Genomic DNA, 19,376 nt, shown 5'->3' on the forward strand with positions numbered 1-19,376 from the left:
TATAACTGAGGAACTATCCATAGCTGAGGAAAAGAGACAAGTCTTAATTCAGGCTGAAGGTGTTGCTTTCTTACTTGAGTCATTTTGATTTTTTAATGAAACATTTATTAGATTTATGTTGTTTTTAAATTGCTAGCCTCTATTTGTATGAAGCCATTCTAAAGTTTGGGCATCATAAAGGAAAGAAGGAAACTCTAAAAAAATTATGTCCATTCTGGAAGCGAATATATTCTACCAAAATTGAGGATTTAAGATTTTCCAAATTACAAATGAAGACACAATCTTGATACTAAATTCTACAATCAGGATTTACAAGTTATGTATGTGAACTTCTTCCTGGAAATATCAACAAAAACAATATTTTTGTATTTGTCTGATTCAGTGAGTTTTTAAAAATTTTAGTCGTCTCAGTATTATAATCTGTGTATTCTTCTCCAGCTCAGCATTATGTTCTGAGTGTATTCTTCTTGTTTGAGGAAATATTGGGACTCTTCATAAGTTCAGGTGATGAGAATACAAAGATTAATAAAGTGTACTCCCAGCCCTCAATGATCTTACTATCCAGGAGGAGACTCCTATATGTGCACAAATATGGAAACTCATATGTGTACACAGATACGGTCTTCATAGCAGTAAAATGCAGGCTTCCCAAATATGGAAATAGTGAAAGGAGATTCAGGGAAGACTTCAGGAGAGAAAGATCTTAGAGGATAAATTTGACCTATAGACTAGAAGAAGATACTGGTCATTGCTATGTTCCTACTGATTCTTGTAGTACAAGATTCATTCCCAAGTCGTTTTCTTACTGATTTTTGTAGTACAGTATAAAGTTTAAACTTTAACGAACACCCTTTATTAGGTATGGCAATAACATCCATTGGTCATCAAGTAAAATTCTTTGTTTTGTATATACTAAAAATGTTTTTCTCCTTTTATTTTGAATCTTCTATATGTTTTTTAGTTTTTTTAAAAATGGAGCCTTGTTCCTGTGATACTTTTGTGGCATTACCTCCAGCAACTGTTGGTAACAGGATTATTTTTGGAAAAAATTCAGATAGATTGTGTGATGAAGTACAAGAGGTAGTTTATTTTCCTGCTACAGTTCATGATAACCCGAGAGAACGTCTTCAGGTGGGTGAAGTACATGTTTTGTTTTTCGTTTTTTTTTTTTTTTTGAAGTACATGTTTTGTTAGCAATAGTTTTCTTTAAAAAATGTCATAAACAGCTTTTTAAAAAAAAAAATACCTAGCTATTTGGCAGGGACTATAGAAGTTAAAAATTCAAGGATTTAAATTTGAAAAATAATTTGAGTCAGAACTAGATTTCTGGTCTTATATTTCAATGATTTGGAGGAAGCTGAAATAACAATAAAAATAATTGTTAATTCTTTGATCGAATATTTGAATGTTTATCATACGCAAGCATGTCAAATAGGGCAAAGATTTAAAGTCTGCTGTCAAGACCAGTTCTGTCTTCCAGGAGCTTAGGGTCTAGTAGAGGAATAGGATGTGTATGTAACTAACCCTATTATAAAATAGGGTGGTTTAAATGCTCAATTTAAGTAAGAGCAACAGTTGTGACAACAGTGGAGAAGGAGCAGTTAATTCAGACTAGAGATCAAGGAAGTCTTCACCAGGAGCTTGGGTTTCAGCTGGAGTTTGATGGACAGAAAGTATTCTGATTGGTATAGAACAGAGAAAGTCATTCCAGTCTCTGGAAATAACAGTTTTATCATCAAAAAAAGGCTTATGGGGCCCTGTGATAATACTATTAACATGCATTTTATGCAGTCCATTTGGTAGTATACACATTAATTAAAGGATCCTTTAAAAATTATTAAAAATCCATTCAACAAGGGCGCCTGGGTGGCTCAGTTGGTTAGGCGACTGCCTTCGGCTCAGGTCGTGATCCTGGAGTCCCTGGATCAAGTCCCGCATCGGGCTCCCTGCTCGGCAGGGAGCCTGCTTCTCCCTCTGACCCTCCCCCCTCTCATGTGCTCTCTCTCATTCTGTCTGTCTCAAATAAATAAATAAAATCTTAAAAAAAAAAAATCCATTCAACATGGAACTTAAAACGTTTCACATTATGCTTTTATTGCTAAGTTATGTATTTTTCAGATTTCATTTTATTGCTATTCTAATACTAAAATATATTAAATATTAGATGTTTTCTGTATACAGGCCTTTTTTTTCTTTTGCGAGACTATTTATTCCTCTTAGATCCATTTCCACTTTCTCTCTTTATGTTTAAATTTCTCCTATTCTGTAAACCAGTGGTTCTTATTCTTTATACTACTACTATACTACTTTATAGTACAGTTTATATATAGTATACTATATATATATAGTATACTACTATATATATATATGTATATATATATATATATATACACACATACACACACACACACCCATCACACCAGATGGGTGACTTCCACAGGTTACGTAGGCTTCTATAGCAATTCTCTTGTATATAAGGGCTACCATATGGGACTTATGTCACTAATTAAGAAATACTGGACATTGAGATTGAGATCCATTCCCTTTAAGCTTCAACTGAATACATCTTCCTCTACAAAATGTTTCGAGATTTCACAACTAGAAACTCTCTCTCCTGAGCTTACGTTAGCACCTCACTTTTACTTTTCTTAATGGCCCTTATACTTTACATTTTGTTGTATTTTAGTTAGTGTGAAAGTCTTAGTTTCTTGAAAGCAAGATTTGTATCTGATTCATCTTTATAACTAATATATCTCTTAGAGTGCTTTGTAGTAAGAGATGCTTAATAAATATTTGAATGAATAAAAGCTTTAGGGTCAATTCTGGATAAGTTTTAAGGGTAATAACTTTATTATAGAAAATTTTAAGTTAGTTATACTTTATTTCATAGTGGGCATGTCTTCTGCTTGATTTGTAAGATTCTGAAACTTGATAACTTTCTTTTTTGGTTTTATGGTTGTTGCTATGACTTTCTTTACAGTGTACTTACATAGAAATTGATCAAGTTCCTGAAACATATGCTGTTGTCCTTAGTCGCCCAGCTTGGTTATGGGGGGCAGAAATGGGAGCCAATGAGCATGGAGTTTGCATTGGGAATGAAGCTGTATGGGGAAGAGAAGAAGTTTGTGATGAAGAGGCACTACTGGGCATGGACCTTGTCAGGTTATTTTTTAATTATATTTTTTCGGTATAGAACTTGTCTAACACTCTTACAAGTTTTATTTTCCTATTTTTCCCATATTTTGGACATTGATACTTTATAGTTTGTGTTAAAATGCTTCAGAGTACAGACATACCTCATCTTATTATGCTTTGCCTTATTGCATTTCACAGATATTGCAGTTTTTACAACAAAATAAGAAGATAGTCTAAATTCAATTTTATATATTATGCAAAATAAAAACAGGTAAAATATAAAATAAAATGTCATCAAAACAACTGGCAATGACTTATTTTGAAAAATAACATCCAAATCCTCCAAAGCTCAAGGCTACCTTCATGAAGACTTTCTGAATTTCTCCAGCCCACAATGACTTTTCCTTTCTCTAAATGTTCACATTTGCTTACTTTGTGTCTCTGTGTCACATTTTGGTAATTCTCACAATATTTCAAACTTTTTATTATTATTATATTTGTTATGGTGATCTGTAATTAGTGATTATAACTTGGTGAAAGCTCAGATAATGGTTAGCATTTTTTTTAGCAAGGAAGTCTTTTTAAATTAATTTTTAAATTAAAGTATGTAATTGTTTTTTTAGACATAATGCTGTGGCACACATAATAAACTATAGTATAGTGTGAACATAACTTTTATATACACTGGGGAACCAAACAATTCATTTGACTCACTTTTTGCGATATTCTTTTTATTCCAGTGATCTGGAACTGAACCTGCAGTATTTCCAAAGTATGCTTATATATGCATGTAATTTGCAGACTCAAAGATCATTAATTGGGAGAAGGGAAGGAGTTGAAAATTATGATTCATTTATGTGAATTATGTGAAGTACCCAACATACTTTATCAGACCTTAATTAATTCTCACAGTAACCTCATGGGCTATATATTATTATCCTCATTTTATAGATGAGATACTGAGATAAAGCAACTTGCCAATAAATTACCAAGTTGGAACTTGAACATTGATCTATGATTCCAAAGACTTTGTTTTCATGGTTCCAAACTGACTTCAGAAGGAATGGCTTAGAAGTTGGATTTCAGTTTATCCATTAACTTGAAAGAACTTTTGCTTTGAATATAAACAAAAAATCTCATGTGCATGAAATTGTTTAAGAGAAATGATGGAAATTTAATCTGAGAACTTTTATATTTTTATTTTAGACTTGGCCTTGAAAGAGCTGATACAGCTGAAAAAGCCCTCAATGTCATTGTTGATCTATTAGAAAAATATGGCCAGGGTGGAAATTGTTCAGAGAGTAGGATGGTATTTAGCTATCACAATAGTTTCCTGATAGCTGATAGGAATGAAGCCTGGATTCTGGAGACTGCAGGGAAGTACTGGGCTGCAGAAAAAGTACGAGGTATGGACAACTTTTCATGATTTGTTTTTTTTTTTAAATTTGTCTTATAATTAATAAAATAACCCCCTTAACTGCAGACATTGCATTTAATTGTTTCTCAAGATTTATAATCCAGTGCAATGAAGGGTTGAACTTCAGGGGAAATGAAAAAATTTGAAAGAATGTTAACAGTGAAAGAGCACTACAAAGGGCTTTTCTGAAAAAGAGAAAAAGGTAGTGTTCTCTCTTTTCCATATTATGATACTAATTTTATATAACCTGTATATATTTTCTGTGCTGCATCTCTTGGTTGTTTTAGTACTTTTCTACTTCTTAATAACCCCTTGCCATTTCTTCCTCTTTTAACTTTGGGCTGAACTCAAACATTTTATTGTGTGTGGATATGGAGGTGAGGAAGGGGGAGTGCTTCTGGGGATTGGTGTCTGTCAGTTAGTGGCTGGAAAGAATATGTTGATACAATAGTAAAGAGTAAACATTGAGTAAAATAACAATTTGATTATTTTAGGATGCTTTGCATGCATTTTTTTCATGGTTTCTTTGTGACCATATATTCCTTTCATTTTTCAAGTGACGAAATCTGGAGATGTGAAGTGCTTTACTTGAGGCAGTGATTGAAAGACTTAGAATTTAAATCTTTCCATCCTGACTCTCAGTTCAATATTCTTTCATTAGAGTACAGCCTTATACTCAAGCACAATCATGTACTTTTTATGTACTTACTTCCTGGATCTCCTAGTTTTACAGGAGAGATAATTTGCACACGTAAAATATTAAATGGTGCCTGAATGATTCAGGCACATAGATGATGTGAACATTTAGAGAAAGGAAAAGTCATTGTGGGCTGGAGAAATTCAGAAAGTCTTCATGAAGGTAGCCTTGAGCTTTGGAGGATTTGGATGTTATTTTTCAAAATAAGTCATTGCCAGTTGTTTTGATGACATTTTATTTTATATTTTACCTGTTTTTATTTTGCATAATATATAAAATTGAATTTAGACTATCTTCTTATTTTATAATTGGCCTGATTGTACCACTAGCACTCTTTATTTTATTAAGTGTGCTAAATGCAAGAGAGAAATGAATAAATGTATTCTGTTGAGAAAGATAGCCCTACCTAGCCATTCAAAATGAACGCCTGCATTGAGTGTAATTATCCAGTTGTAGATTAACTTTTCCAACTGGTTTCTCTTCCTATTACTAAATGAGCCCAAGAACTACATAATTAAATTTTAGTGAATTATCTGTTAGATGGAAAACTCCTCTTCCCTGTCTGATTCTATCATGATGTTATTCTAGTTTTTGTAGTGAGAATACCCCAAGTATGACTTTGTTAGAGTAATTTAATTGATTTCTACTTAGCAGACTGTTATTCTTTTTTTTTTAATTTTATCAAATCTTTTTTTTTTTAAAGATTTTATTTATTGGGGTGCCTGGGTGGCTCAGTCATTAAGCGTCTGCCTTCGGCTCAGGTCATGATCCCAGGGTTCTGGGATAGAGCCCCACTTCAGGCTCCCTGCTCAGCAGGAAGCCTGCTTCTCCCTCTGGCGCTCCCCCTGCTTGTGTTCCCTCTCTCTCTGTGTCTCTCTCTGTCAAATAAATAAATCTCAAAACTCAACAGTAAAAAGACAATCCAACCAGAAAAATGGGCAAAAGACAGGAAGATATATTTCACCTAAAGGGATATACAGATGTCAAAAAAGCACATGAAATGTTCAATATCAGTAGCTATTAGGGAAATGCAAACTAAAGCCACAATGAGGTATCTCTGTACTTATATCAAAAGAGTTAAAAATTTTTAAATGACACTACTAAGCACTGGTGAGATGGTGGAGAATGGACCACTTAATCATTGCTGGTAAGAATGTGTAGCTACTCTGGAAAACAGTTTGGCAGTTTTTTAAAAAAACTAAGTACACAACTACCATACCACCCAGCAATTGCAATCTTGTGCATTTATCCCAGAAACTTACATTCACACAAGAACCTGTACACAAATATTTATAGCAGCTTTCTCCATGCTAGCCAAAAACTAGAAACAACCCAGATGTCCTTTAACTTGTGAATGGTTAAACAAACTGGTATATACCATGGAATAATACTCAGCAATAAAAAGGAAGGAACTATTGATATATGTAATAACCTGGATGAATCTTTAGAGAATGCTGTCAAGTGAGAAAAGAAAAAAAAGGTTATATGCTATATGATTTCATGTGTATAATATTCTTGAAATGACAGTAATAGAAATGGGTAACAGACTAGTGGTTCCCTGGGGTTAATGAGGGTTTAGTGGGGGTAGATAAGTGGGTGTGCCCGTAGGAGGGCAACGTGAGTGATCTTTGTGGAGATGGAAATATTCTAGATCTTGACTGTGTCAATACCAGTAGTTTAGCTGTGCTATTATACAAGATGTTACCATTGGGGGACACTGTGTAACGGGTACACAGGATCTCTGTATTACTTCTTACAACTGCATATGAATCTACAATTACCTCAAAATAAAAAGTTTAAAAAGTTTAATTAAAAAAAAGTAATTCATTTATCTTTTTTGGGGCGGGGAGAGAGAGGGAGAGAGAAAGAGTGCAAGCAGAGCAGAGGGGGGTAGAAGGGGCAGAGGGAGAGGGAGAGAGAGAATCTTAAGCAGGTTCCACACCCAGCGCAAAGCCCGATGCAGGTCTGTCTCATGATCCCGAGATCATGACCTGAGTTGAAATCAAAAGTCAGACACTTACCGGACCAAGCCACCCAAGCACCCCTATTTATCTTTTTGAGTATGTAATAGATGAGATACACATGGTACAAAATTTAGAAGTCTATATTCGCATTTTAAATAGTGATTAAGAATCATAATGTACAGATAAATATAACATGTTAAATGTGATTTTTCTTTTCCCTTCCCCTCTTCTTCTTTGAAAATAGAGGGAGTTCGTAATATTTCTAATCAGCTTTCTATAACAATCAAGATTGATCGGGAACATCTAGACATGAGAAACTATGCTAAGCAGAAAGGTTGGTGGGATGGTAAAAAGGAGTTTGATTTTGCTGCAACATACTCTTATCTTGACACAGCCAAGATGATGATTTCACCAGGCAGATACTGTGAAGGCTACAAGCTTCTGAATAAACACAAAGGTAATTTTATCACTGAAATAATATCAGAATGAAAAATTATATTTTGCCTGCGTATAATGTGGGTATGATAAAATCTGGTTTTGAAGGAATTATTCTTAGTAAAGATACAGTTTTATTAAACTGAAATTTTGTAAACTAATATAAGCTTTTTTTCTAGAGATAAGTGAAGTGCTGTATAATTCTGAGAGGATAATAATTCTTTTTGAATGACAGGTTTAGATTCACAATCCTCAGACCCCTTTTTTCAGTTTTTACTAATATTTTTAAACAAAATTGGGATCATTTTTCTTCTCAGAAATTATTGGAACATGGAGACAGGTTTCTTTAATTTGTCTTTTGATAATACTCTTATGTTATTTTCTTACTAAAAAAGTTATATCTAGAACTAGTTGAGAAGACAAAGTGAGCAGATGTAAGAATTCTCTCTTCTCCTCAATTCTAGAAATATTGAATAAAATATTTAAACATTAAGGATATATATAGTTAGGTTGAACACAAGAAAAGGAAATCACCAACTACCAAAAATGAAGAGAGAACCCATAGTGTTGGCAAGATTTGAGGTGTCTCTTCCTCATACAGTTCTATCTGTATCAAAGAGGGGATTCTGGACCAGATATAAGCCTTAAAGAATAGTTCTAACATCCATGAGAATGTAGGTGTCTAGGTGAAGACCTATTTGGGGAGCAGGAACTGGACTATTTACCAAGATTATGAATCTGAAAAATGCAATTCTGCTCCCTTCCCAGAGTCCCAGCCTGGAATTGAGCTATCTGTTGTCTCAGGCTATGGGTCAGCACAGTCTCTGGTGAGAGATTGAACTCGGAGCTAAATGTATTTGGTAGGCTCAGCTGGAGCTACCTGTGCTGTGCTGAGGAACAAACACTGGTTGAACCAGTAAATCACACAGGATCTCAGCATACCTGTGTCTCTGTAGTCACTATGTGAATATTTGATATGATAGATATTCAGATTTTACTCAAATTTCCCATCCAAATGAGAAATCTGCCATAATGAATCTACATGTAACTGCCATTGAAAACATTTAAGTTATGTGGACACTGAGATAAAAGGATGTAGTTTCTACATTTACTATGGATAGTTTCTATTATGTCCTCAAGTTTACTGATCTTTTCTTCTGCGTTATCTAATCTGCTGTTAATCTCATCTAGTGATACTGTCATTTCAGTTATTATTTTTTTATCTCTATATGTTCCATTTGGTACTTTTTGTGTATATTTCCCATTTCTCTATTAATTACTTTCATGGTTTTTTTTCAATGAGCATATTCAGCACATACCTGTTTTATAATAGCTGTTTTAGCCTCATTGTCTGCTAACTCCATTATCTCTGCAGTTTCTGGATCTGTTTCTGTTGATCTGATTTTCTTCTGGTTTGGGTTCAAATTTTCCTGCTTATTCATGTGTCTGGTAATTTTTAATTGGATAGTAGACATTGTAGATTTTATTTGTTGCATGCTGGATTTTGTTTTATTCCTTTAAAGAGTGTTGGACTTATATTAGTTAAGTAACTGTTTTTAAGCTTTTCTAGGATAGCTCTAGAGTAGCCTTTACTCTAGGGCTGGTTTGGTACCACAACTAAGGGATGTGATCCTTCTGGATATTGTGATCATTATGCCTTTACTGATTTTTTTTTTTTTAATTTTTGTATATATTAATGAGAGAGGAGTGTGAAAATCTCCAATTATATTTATGGAATTGTGTGTTTTTGCTTTGTATTTTGAAGCTCTATCGTTAAGTACATACACATTTATAATTGTTATGTCTTCCTGGTGAATTGGCCCTTTTGCCTTAATGAAACATTATTTCTCACAGTAATGATCATTTTCTTGAAGTCAATTTTAGCCCAGTCTTCTGCTTACTGTTTACATGACATATACTTACCTATCATTTGCTTTCAAACTATCAGTATTCAGACTATCAGTGCATTTCTTATAAAAAGCATATAGTTTGATCTTTTCTTTTTTAAAACCATTCTAATAAGTTCTGCCTTTTAATTAGAATCTGTAGTTCATTGGAAATTTTATCATTGAAAAACACAATACCAAAGTAAAAATTAACTCAGTAGGCTCAATAGCAGAATGGAGATGACAGAGGAAAGAGTCAGTGGACATGAAGATAGATCAGTAGAAACTGTCTAATCTGAACAACAGAAGTTGAAGCAAGCGAACAAAAAGAATAGGGTCTTAGGGACTGTGGAATAGTACCCAGATGTCTAAAATTCATGTCATTAGAGTCTCAGAAGGAGAGAATGGTGTGATGCAGAAAAATTTTTGAATAATGGCTGAAACCTTGTCAAAATGGCAAAAGACTTAAGCTTACAGATTCAGGAGTGTTAGAAATCTCAAACAAGATAAACTCAAATCCATGCCTAAATGCACAAATTGCTAAAAACCAAAGACAAAGAAAAAAGCCTTGAAAGCAGCTAAAGAAAAACAAATTACATGTAGGTAAAAAAGTGATTTCTGCGAGTTTATCATTATAAACCATGGATGCCTAAAGGCAGTGAAACAACATTTTTAAAATTCTAAAAGAAGAGATCTGTCAAACCAGAATTCTATATTCAGCCAAAATATTCTTCAGGAATGAAGGAGAAAGAAAAATATCCTGATATGTAGGAAAACTAAGAGACTTTGTTGCCAATAGCCTGATCTAAAAGAAATTTTAAAGGAAGTTTTTTAGATATAAAGGAAATGATATCACAGTGAAACATGGAACTTTAAGAATGAAGGAAGAGCCGCAAAAATGAAAAATATCTGGGTAAATATAACACTATGTTTCTCCTCTTAACACTTTAAAAATATGTCTGACAGTTATAAGCTAACATTACATTTCCTTAATACACAGAATTACCTCAGTATAAAGAGGGGAGTACATAGAGACCTGTATGGTGGTAAGATTCCTACATTCTCCTTGAAGTTTTAAAATATTAATTCTAGTAAATGGAAAAGTTAAGTATGTATATTGTAATCCTAGATCAACTTTTTTTTTTTTAAACTAAAACAGTTGACAATTTTATTTTCACATTTCACAATACAAATGAAAATTGCTCTTTTTTTTTTTTTGTCCCACTACTTCTTGGCAAATCTATTCTCTCTTTGATAGGAAGGGGGAGCAAGTCTTCCTTGTCCTGCTGTGAGAAAACACCCAGAGTCACAGCACCCAAGTAATATAAAATGAATATAAAGAGGTTCCTGTCTCTTCTTATCTGTCTGGTCGAGTCATTCCTGGCCGACTGGGCACCATCATGGGACGGGCAGGAGGTCTCAAAATTGGGGGCCCAGGCATCATTGGCATGTGGCCTCCCATAGGTGGCTTCATTTCAGGAGCAGATCCCACTGGCATCATCCCAGGAGGAGGAGGGCCCATCATTGGCATCATGGGAGGGCCCCCCATATGGCGTGCTGGCATCATACCAGGGTGCGGAGGACCCGGGAGACTGGGGGGAGGTGGGATCATTGCCCCTGCAGGAGGAGGAGCAGAGAATGGAGTAGGAGCTATCTTTCCTTGTTGAAATGCAGCGGTTGTTTTGTCGATCATGCTCTGAGCCTGCTCTTCCATCCATTTCTGATAGTAGTCTTTCATATTCTCTTTGTGATTCCTACCATTGCAGTGTGTCTTACAGATGGAGAATCATGGGTAAGGTGTGTGTCCCAGTAGTCACAATAAAACTTAGGCATGTTGCTCTGCAGGCCCCTAGATCAACTTTAAAAAAAGCTACATAGGGGCGCCTGGGTGGCTCAGTCGTTAAGCGTCTGCCTTCTGCTCAGGTCATGATCCCAGGATCCTGGGATCGAGCCCCGCATCGGGCTCCCTCCTAGGCGGGAGGCCTGCTTCTCCCTCTCCCACTCCCCCTGCTTGTGTTCCCTCTCTTGCTGTGTCTCTCTCTGTCAAATAAATAAATAAAATCTTTAAAAAAAAAAAAAAAGCTACATAATAAGGTATAGAAAAAGTTGAACAGATAAATTAAAATAGAATACTAAGAAAATATTCAAAAATAAGGCGAGAAAGGGGAAATGGAGGAACAACAAACCAGAAGGATCAAAGGGAAAACAAACAATATAATGTAGACCTGAATTCCAACATATCTATAAGTATAAATGTTCTAAGCACACCAATTAAAAGAGCATGTGAAAGTGAATTTAAAAAACAAAACAAAACAAGACTCAGCTATTGCTATATATAAATAACTAACTTAAGGTGAAAAGTAAAAGGATGGGAGAAGATAGATCTTGTAAACACTCATCAAAAGACAGCTGGGTTGGCTATATAAATATTAGATGAATTAGACTTTAGAGCAAGGTAAATTACCAGGAAGAAAGAGGGATACTACATAATCAGAAAAGGTCATTTAAATGGGATTATTATGTCTCCATGGTAAATGTATATGCATCTAACAACAAAGCTTCCAAATATATGAAGCAAGAACTGATAGAACTGAAAAGAGAAATAGACAATTTCACAATTATAATTGGAGACTTCAATACTTCTCTTTTAGTTTTCAGAAGAACTACTGGACAGGAAATCTGCAAGGATATAAAAAAACTGAACAATACCATCAACCACTGGATCTAATCCATTATTTATAGGATACTCCACCCAACAACAGTGTAATACACATTCTTTTCAAGTGCACAACAAACATACACCAAGGTTGTCCATATCCTGGGTCATAAAACAAATCTTACCAAATTTAAAAGAAACAAAACAAAGTATGGTCTCTGGTGATAATGAAATTAAATTTGAAATCAATTATAGAAGGATATCTGCAAAGTCCCCCAAATACTTGGAAATTACACATTTTTAACCAATGGGTCAAAAAAGAAGTCTTGAGGGAAATTAGAAAATATTTTGAGGGAGAAAAAAAAAATATTTTGAGGGGAATGAAGTGAAAATGAATATACCAAAATTTGTAGGATGCAGCAAAGGTAGTGCTTACAGGGAAATTTATAGCATTTAATGCTTATAGTTGATAATAAGAGAGGTCTCAACAATATAAACTTAAAAGTTCACCTCAAGAAATGAAACAAAAAACCAACCAAAAATGAACAAACAAAAATCCCAATCAAGGAAAAGGATGGAAATAATAAAGATAAGAGCAAAAATCAATAAAATTGAAAATAAAACAATGGAGAATATTGATCAAACTAAAACCTGGTTCTTTGAAAAGATCAATAAAATTGATACACCCTAGAAAGCTTGACAAAGAAAAAAAGGAAGACAACACAAGTTACATGTCAGGTAAAGAAATATCATTATCTACCCTACCGGCATTAGGAGGATAACGGGGAAATACTACAAACTTTGAGGAAATGAACTAGTTCCTTGAAAGCCACAAGCCACCAAAACTCACCTAAAAAGGAATAACTCTTGACAGTTGTCTGCTAGACAGTTTAACTGGTTGTACTCAACCTGCAAACTCTACTGGTGGGCAGCTCAAATTTCAGCTCAGTTCTTTTTCTTTAGCTGTGCTGCTTGCAGTGTGCCCCACATGCTGATTCACAAAACAGATGGAAATTTGGACAGGGTTTTTTGTTTTTTGTTTTGTTACGTTTTTGCACAGAATTTGGGGGTTTTTCTCTCTAACTCTGCCTTTTATGGGATTCTTCCTTCACTTTCTAGTACCTGTGGTTGACCTCTAGTTCTTCAGGCCAGAAAGCCCAAGGTTTTCTGTAAATATTTGCACAATATTGCACAGCATTGACTGAGGCCTTCCCTTGGGCTAAAGCCAAAACAAAAATAGGAAATTTATCCTGTGCTTCATCCCATCTTCGAAATGTCTCCCTCCGGAATTTTCCGGCTTTTGTTCACTGACAGAACCTTCAGGTAGTCTATATTTTGTCCCAAGTTTATAGTTATTTAAGGGAGGGTTGGTCCGATAGGAGCTTATTTGGCTAATTGAAAGCAGAACTCCTTCCTATGTCATTTAATATTCTATGACCTTATTTTATTTATAGAAATATATTCCCATGATTCAAAATCCACATGTACACAGGGTGTATACAGTGAAGTCATTTCCTTCTATCCTGTCCCTAGATATTAATTTCTTTTTTCCATAGGCAATTCCTTATATATTCTTCCAGAGATAATATATACTTAATGAAACAAATATGTATAAATTTTTTCTCTTTTTTTACAGAAATGGTAGTACGCCACACACACTTTTCTGCATATAACTTTTCTTTAGTTAGCAATATATAATGTAGATAATTCTATTTTAATATATTCCCAATTTTCTCATATTTTTAACAGATGCATAATTTTCTGTTATTTTGATATCTTGTTTATTTCCATATGGTTATAATCATCATATAGTAAAGATTAGTTGTATGAATCATAATTTAGTTAACAAAGTTCCCATTATTTAGGTTGTTTTTAGTTTTTCATTATTGAAAATTACATAATATGCTTATAGCTTATTTATATTCCCATCCACGATTATTTTCCTAGAATATGTTTCTAGAAGTAGGATGTAGGGTCAAAGCATATATGCATGTTTTAAGGCTTTTGAAGACGTTGCCAAAATGACCACCAGAAAAGTTGCATCAGTTTAAATTTCCATCAGCAATATTTGAGTGCCATTCTAATATATTTATCAATATAGGATATTATTTTTGTTCAACCTTGATAAATTTTGTAGCAGAAATGGCATGTTATTATTTTAAAATAGAAATCTCTTACTAGTGAGATTAGACATATTCTCATATGTCTAATTATTCTTAGATTCTTATGTTTGTTGAAAAATTGTAATTTCAAATTGCCTGTTTATTAATACATCTTTTTCCATTTTTATATTTGGTTACTACTAACTCTTAAAAAAACTTGTAGTGTATCTTTGTCCTTTTGCTTCCAAATAGCTCCAGAAAAATAACTTCTATTTAGATTATTGGGTGGCAGTTAGCGACTAAATGGGTCATTCCATTAATATTTCAAAATATGTGACTAATATATTCTCCTTCACTTGGAGGATAAAATGGTTCTGTAAACCAATCAGAAAGCAACTATTTGGAGATAGGTCAGTGATTGATATTTGTTTCTTAGGTATTCATTAAACACATTAGTAATCTGTTAGTTATTTGGTATGACAGAAAACATTTTGTGACTATGTTTTTTTTTTTTTAAAGATTTTATTTATTTATTTGACAGAGAAAGACACAGTGAGAAAGGGAACACAAGCAGGGGGAGTGGGAGAGGGAGAAGCAGGCTTCCCGCTGAGCAGGGAGCCCGATGTGGGGCTCGATCCCAGGACCCTGGGATCATGACCTGAGCCGAAGGCAGACACTTAACGACTGAGCCACCCAGGCGCCCCGTGACTATGTTTTTAAAGATTTTATTTTTTGGGGCAGACAGACTGTGTCTGTCTCTGTCAGATAAATAAATAAAATCTTTAAAAACATAAATAAATAAAGATTTTATTTTTTGACAGAGAGAGAGAGAGCGAGAGAGGGAACACAAGCAGGGGGAGAGGGAGAGGGAGAAGCAGGCTTCCTGCTGAGCAGGGAGCCCGATGTGGGGCTCGATCCCAGGACCCTGGGATCATGACCTGAGCTGAAGGCAGACCTTAACCGACTGGGCCACCCAGGCGCCCCTCATGTGAAAGGTTTTTTTAATAAGGTTTCTTAATGTTAGTCATTTTATAAATAGGTTATTTAGACTGTCTTTTTTTTTCATGTAGATGGGTATGTAGAAAATGCTAAAATGTGTTATTCTAAGGAATTTTAGATTTACTATTACTGTAAAAGTAGAGACTGAGTAGCAGTTGCAGCAGTACCTATTCCCATTTCTTAAAAGCTATCGGGCTGGACACTGTGCTAAGTGATTGCATTATCTTCTCTAAGGAACTATGTGAAGTAGGTATTATCTTCATTTCACAAATGAGGAAACTGTGCTCTTTTTATCTCCTCTATGAAACTGAAAAAAATGGACTCTCTTATTTGAGCTTATATTTCTCTCAGCACCTAGTTCAGTGTCTTGCGCTAGTATTTTGTATGTGTTTAATATGTATTTTTTGATTAAGTTAACAAAGGATTGTTAGTTGAATTAAATTAAATTGTAACTTACAGATAATTTAACAAAGATCACTGTTGTGTACTTTTTTCTGGCAATAACTTAGAGGTTCAGGACATAAATTAGGAAGTATTCCTAAAAAAATGAAGAAGAACAACACATAATTAAGGTGGAGAGGAAAATGTCAAGAATCCTAGGGTTTAACTGGGTAATTGGATAAAATAAAGAAAAAAATAGAGGTAATTATAAATTATTTAGCCACTGCATCATAGTAATTAATTCTGTTATTTTTAACTACAAAATAGCTGGATTATATATAGATTTAAAATGAATGCATGATTATAGCAAGAGTTGCATCTGACCTGAAACTTCTTTTTCTCCCCAAGTATAACGTACAGTTCATCCAGCTTTCTGTGCTTGCCAAAAGAATAAATGTCTTTCCAATACTTTCATAGAAAATTGTCTGGTAGTACATTATAGTTAATTTTTCCTATGATTTTTCTAGGTGGAAGAGCCTACCCTTCTTCTTTCCAGCTACCTGATAGCTATTAACTGTGCTGCATGTATATCCAAATTGTATCTATATTCACTCATGTATTTTAAATAACTAGTTTAAATTGCAGTGAAATTGCACCCTGTGTTTTGCATTCATTTTACTGAACCCTGCTACTGCAGTCTCAGTACTTATTCAATGCTTGCTAGTGGATTACTTATAGCTATCCTACTCAAGTGATCATGTAAATCCTCCCTTCATTTTGAGAATTGTAGGTTTTGAATACAGAAAACATTTTCATAATACCTGTATTATCGCAGTGTTATGGTTCTGACACTGTTTTCATTAAAACTTGCCATTTATAGGAATTTAGATTTGAATCATTTTAAAATCTCACTAGGTGCAGAAGCTATGTGTCTGATAGATAGGTGTGGATGGTAGGCTTTTGCTTTATTGTTTAGTTTTAATGTTAAGGGCTGTTTTCAGATACACCCTCTTTTTTTCTTCCTGCATTTTCTTAAAATTAATGAAAGATTTGTTCTTATAACAAGTTATCTATAAATTATTTTTCTTGAATTTGAAGTCATAGCTATCCTAAGGAGAAATGGAAAATTTGCTATTAACATGAAATAGTAACGTATATGATTGACTGAGGGTATAATATTAGATTATTTTATATGGAAGTCAATTTTATTTTAATTTTAAATGTCACAGAATCACATTTTGAGTACAGACTTGCTGTAAGCTTTTTTCTTTTAATTATTCCCTTATATCATGGGAATGGAGGGAGGAAATTCTTGCTTTTCATGCTCTCTTTGTCTTTGTGAGTTATTTCATTTTGTTTTCCTTTACTGTTATTATAGTAGGGTATTAGGAGAGAGGAGATAAATACCCGTGCTCAACCAACTGTGTTAAATGAAAGTTATTTGTTTCTTTAGAATGAATTTTAATGCAATAGTTAAACATTTCCAATATAAAGTATGTGAAAATATCTGATGGCAGGAACTATATGTTTTATGGTTTTTTTTTAACTGTACTTTTTATAATATGGGTGTATCATGTTCGTTACTATTATTGAAAAATTGATACTACTTGAGGGTAAAAAGAGACTGATGGGAGGCTCAATAGTGGAGTGATTAAAAGCACTGAGCTGGACTTCTGCTTCTGGTTATCAAGGAATAACTAGTATTACACTAACCTCCCCCCAGAATAACTATAAAAGCTGGAGGAATAAAAACAACTGTTTGAAGGTATAGGTGAACACCCAAAACAGTTAGGACATGAGGGCCTAGATCCAAGAGATTGAGAAAAGATTAACTATACTCTGAAAAGTGCCTGACCTTCTATGTCACAATTTCTCCTTAAAGCAATTTTTGACTTCTAAGCAGCACAAATGTAGGATGAGATATTGAGAAATCAAGACAAAAGTAGTTGCTAAGAGCCTAAAAAGCTAAGTAGAGATTTGGGAATCTCACAAGGCCTTAGGGACACACTTAGATCTAATAGCCAACCAGGAAGAGGCCTGGGAAATATCCCAGGCTTTCAGTTGAGAACCCAGAAAAGCTACAATAGGGAATAGACCAGTCTCAACTGGATCAATAGGTAATCTACTTATATTCTGTCTGTTTTCCAGAAGAAAATTAAATCCTCTGTTGAGGAAAACATCATGAAGAACTTCTATAAACTTTCATCCATAGTGTCCAACATTCAATAAAAAATTATCAGACATGCCAAGGAATAAGACTAAGTGACTGAAAACCAAGAGAAAGCAGACAGTAGAAAGTGACCCACTGGTATACATAAACTAGCTTCATCAGACACGGACTTAAATTAGTATGTTTTGGGCGGGTGGATGGCTCAGTCGGTTAACTGTCTGCCTTTGGCTCAGGTCATGATCTCAGGGTCCTGGGATCAAGTCCTGAGTCAGGCTTCCTGCTTGGCGGGGAGTCTGCTTCTCCCTCTCCCTCTGCCCCTCCACTCATGCTCTCACTTTCTCAAATAAATAATTTTAAAAAATTATCTTTGTGATCATGTTGCAGTAGTTAAAGTTACATTCTCTTACCACTTTTGTTGGAAAAATTACACTGGATTTAGTCATTGTTCTCAGAATTAGCATATTAAAATTCTAACCTAAATTTTGTTAACTATAAGCTTATATAAATTTATTTTTGTAATATTATTATTTCATTTTAAAGACCTAATCAGTCCTTTTCCTCCACTATTTACCATGAAATTTTGATTCTTATTTTAAATGTGCTGCTTTAAATGGCTATTTTCTAATACCATTTTCTTTTGATAATGAGAATTTCTTGTATTTATTCAGGGGAAGGCTTTTAAACCTATTCTGAAACTCTTCAGGAAAGATCCTTTTTTGAACTGTTAACTGTGGTCACCCCAACTGAAATTGGACCAGGGGACTTTCACTTCTTTACATTCACAGAGCTACATATCTATGTCAAAGTGCATCAATATCTATCTCTCTGTTTCTCCATTTCCTAGGACAGTGCGTGGCATTTAGTAGATGCTCAATAAGTATGTACTGAATGAATGAGAACTAAACAGAGAAAAATCCCATTCTTGTCTTTAGAGAATTTATAATCTAATGGCAGAGATAGGACCAATATATACAAAAGATCAGGAATGCTTATAGGAAAGGAGAACCTTATTCCAATTAAGCTTAATGGTAAGTTTTAATTTGAAGGAGTTTTGATTCAGGGGAATTGAGAGTCAAATTTTTGGGAAGAGAATTATGACATGTTAGAAGAAGGTATTTGGGCTACTTTTGGAGGACTGCATTGTGTAGGGATAAGATTATTCATCTTGTTATTAGGAGTTAGATCTGGAACCACATCTTTGACTATGGAAATGTATAGCAAGGAGCAGAGCTGTCTGAAGGCATGATTGGCTTTTTAAATTTTTTGGTGGAAATACCTTGCAAATACGGAATTCTGAGGCTCTCTGTAACAATGGTCATGTTGTGTTTGCTAAAGAGATAAAATAGATTTTTTTCTATTTTTCTAAAATAAAAAACTTAAAATATCAAACTTCACATATGAAAACAGAAAACAAAATATAATGCCATCTATTTTCATCACACACAATGGACATTTAAGTTTTTTAAGTAGTCCAGCAGAATTATGTTCATAAAAATTCTATTAACCAGGGACGCCTGGGTGGCTCAGTTGGTTA

The 19,376-nt window shown here is 34.2% G+C and overlaps 1 protein-coding gene and 1 pseudogene across 2 annotated transcripts in view; one reads left to right on the forward strand and one right to left on the reverse strand.

Annotated features, from left to right (window-relative positions):
- Positions 1-19,376, forward strand: part of SCRN3 (secernin 3) — a 31,661-nt gene that overhangs the window by 1,076 nt on the left and 11,209 nt on the right. The window contains exons 2-5 of one of the 2 annotated variants that reach the window (XM_078071008.1): positions 962-1,131; positions 2,981-3,162; positions 4,342-4,541; positions 7,458-7,670. In XM_078071008.1, coding sequence (XP_077927134.1) covers positions 973-1,131; positions 2,981-3,162; positions 4,342-4,541; positions 7,458-7,670 — 754 coding nt within the window. In that variant the 5' untranslated portion in view covers positions 962-972. The remainder of the gene's footprint in view (positions 1-961; positions 1,132-2,980; positions 3,163-4,341; positions 4,542-7,457; positions 7,671-19,376) is intronic. The other variant, XM_078071009.1, reaches the window with a different exon arrangement.
- LOC118525221 (U1 small nuclear ribonucleoprotein C pseudogene) lies at positions 10,125-11,428 on the reverse strand (annotated as a pseudogene).

This window comes from Halichoerus grypus, chromosome 4, assembly GCF_964656455.1.
Source record: "Halichoerus grypus chromosome 4, mHalGry1.hap1.1, whole genome shotgun sequence".
Taxonomy (NCBI): Eukaryota; Metazoa; Chordata; class Mammalia; order Carnivora; family Phocidae; genus Halichoerus; species Halichoerus grypus.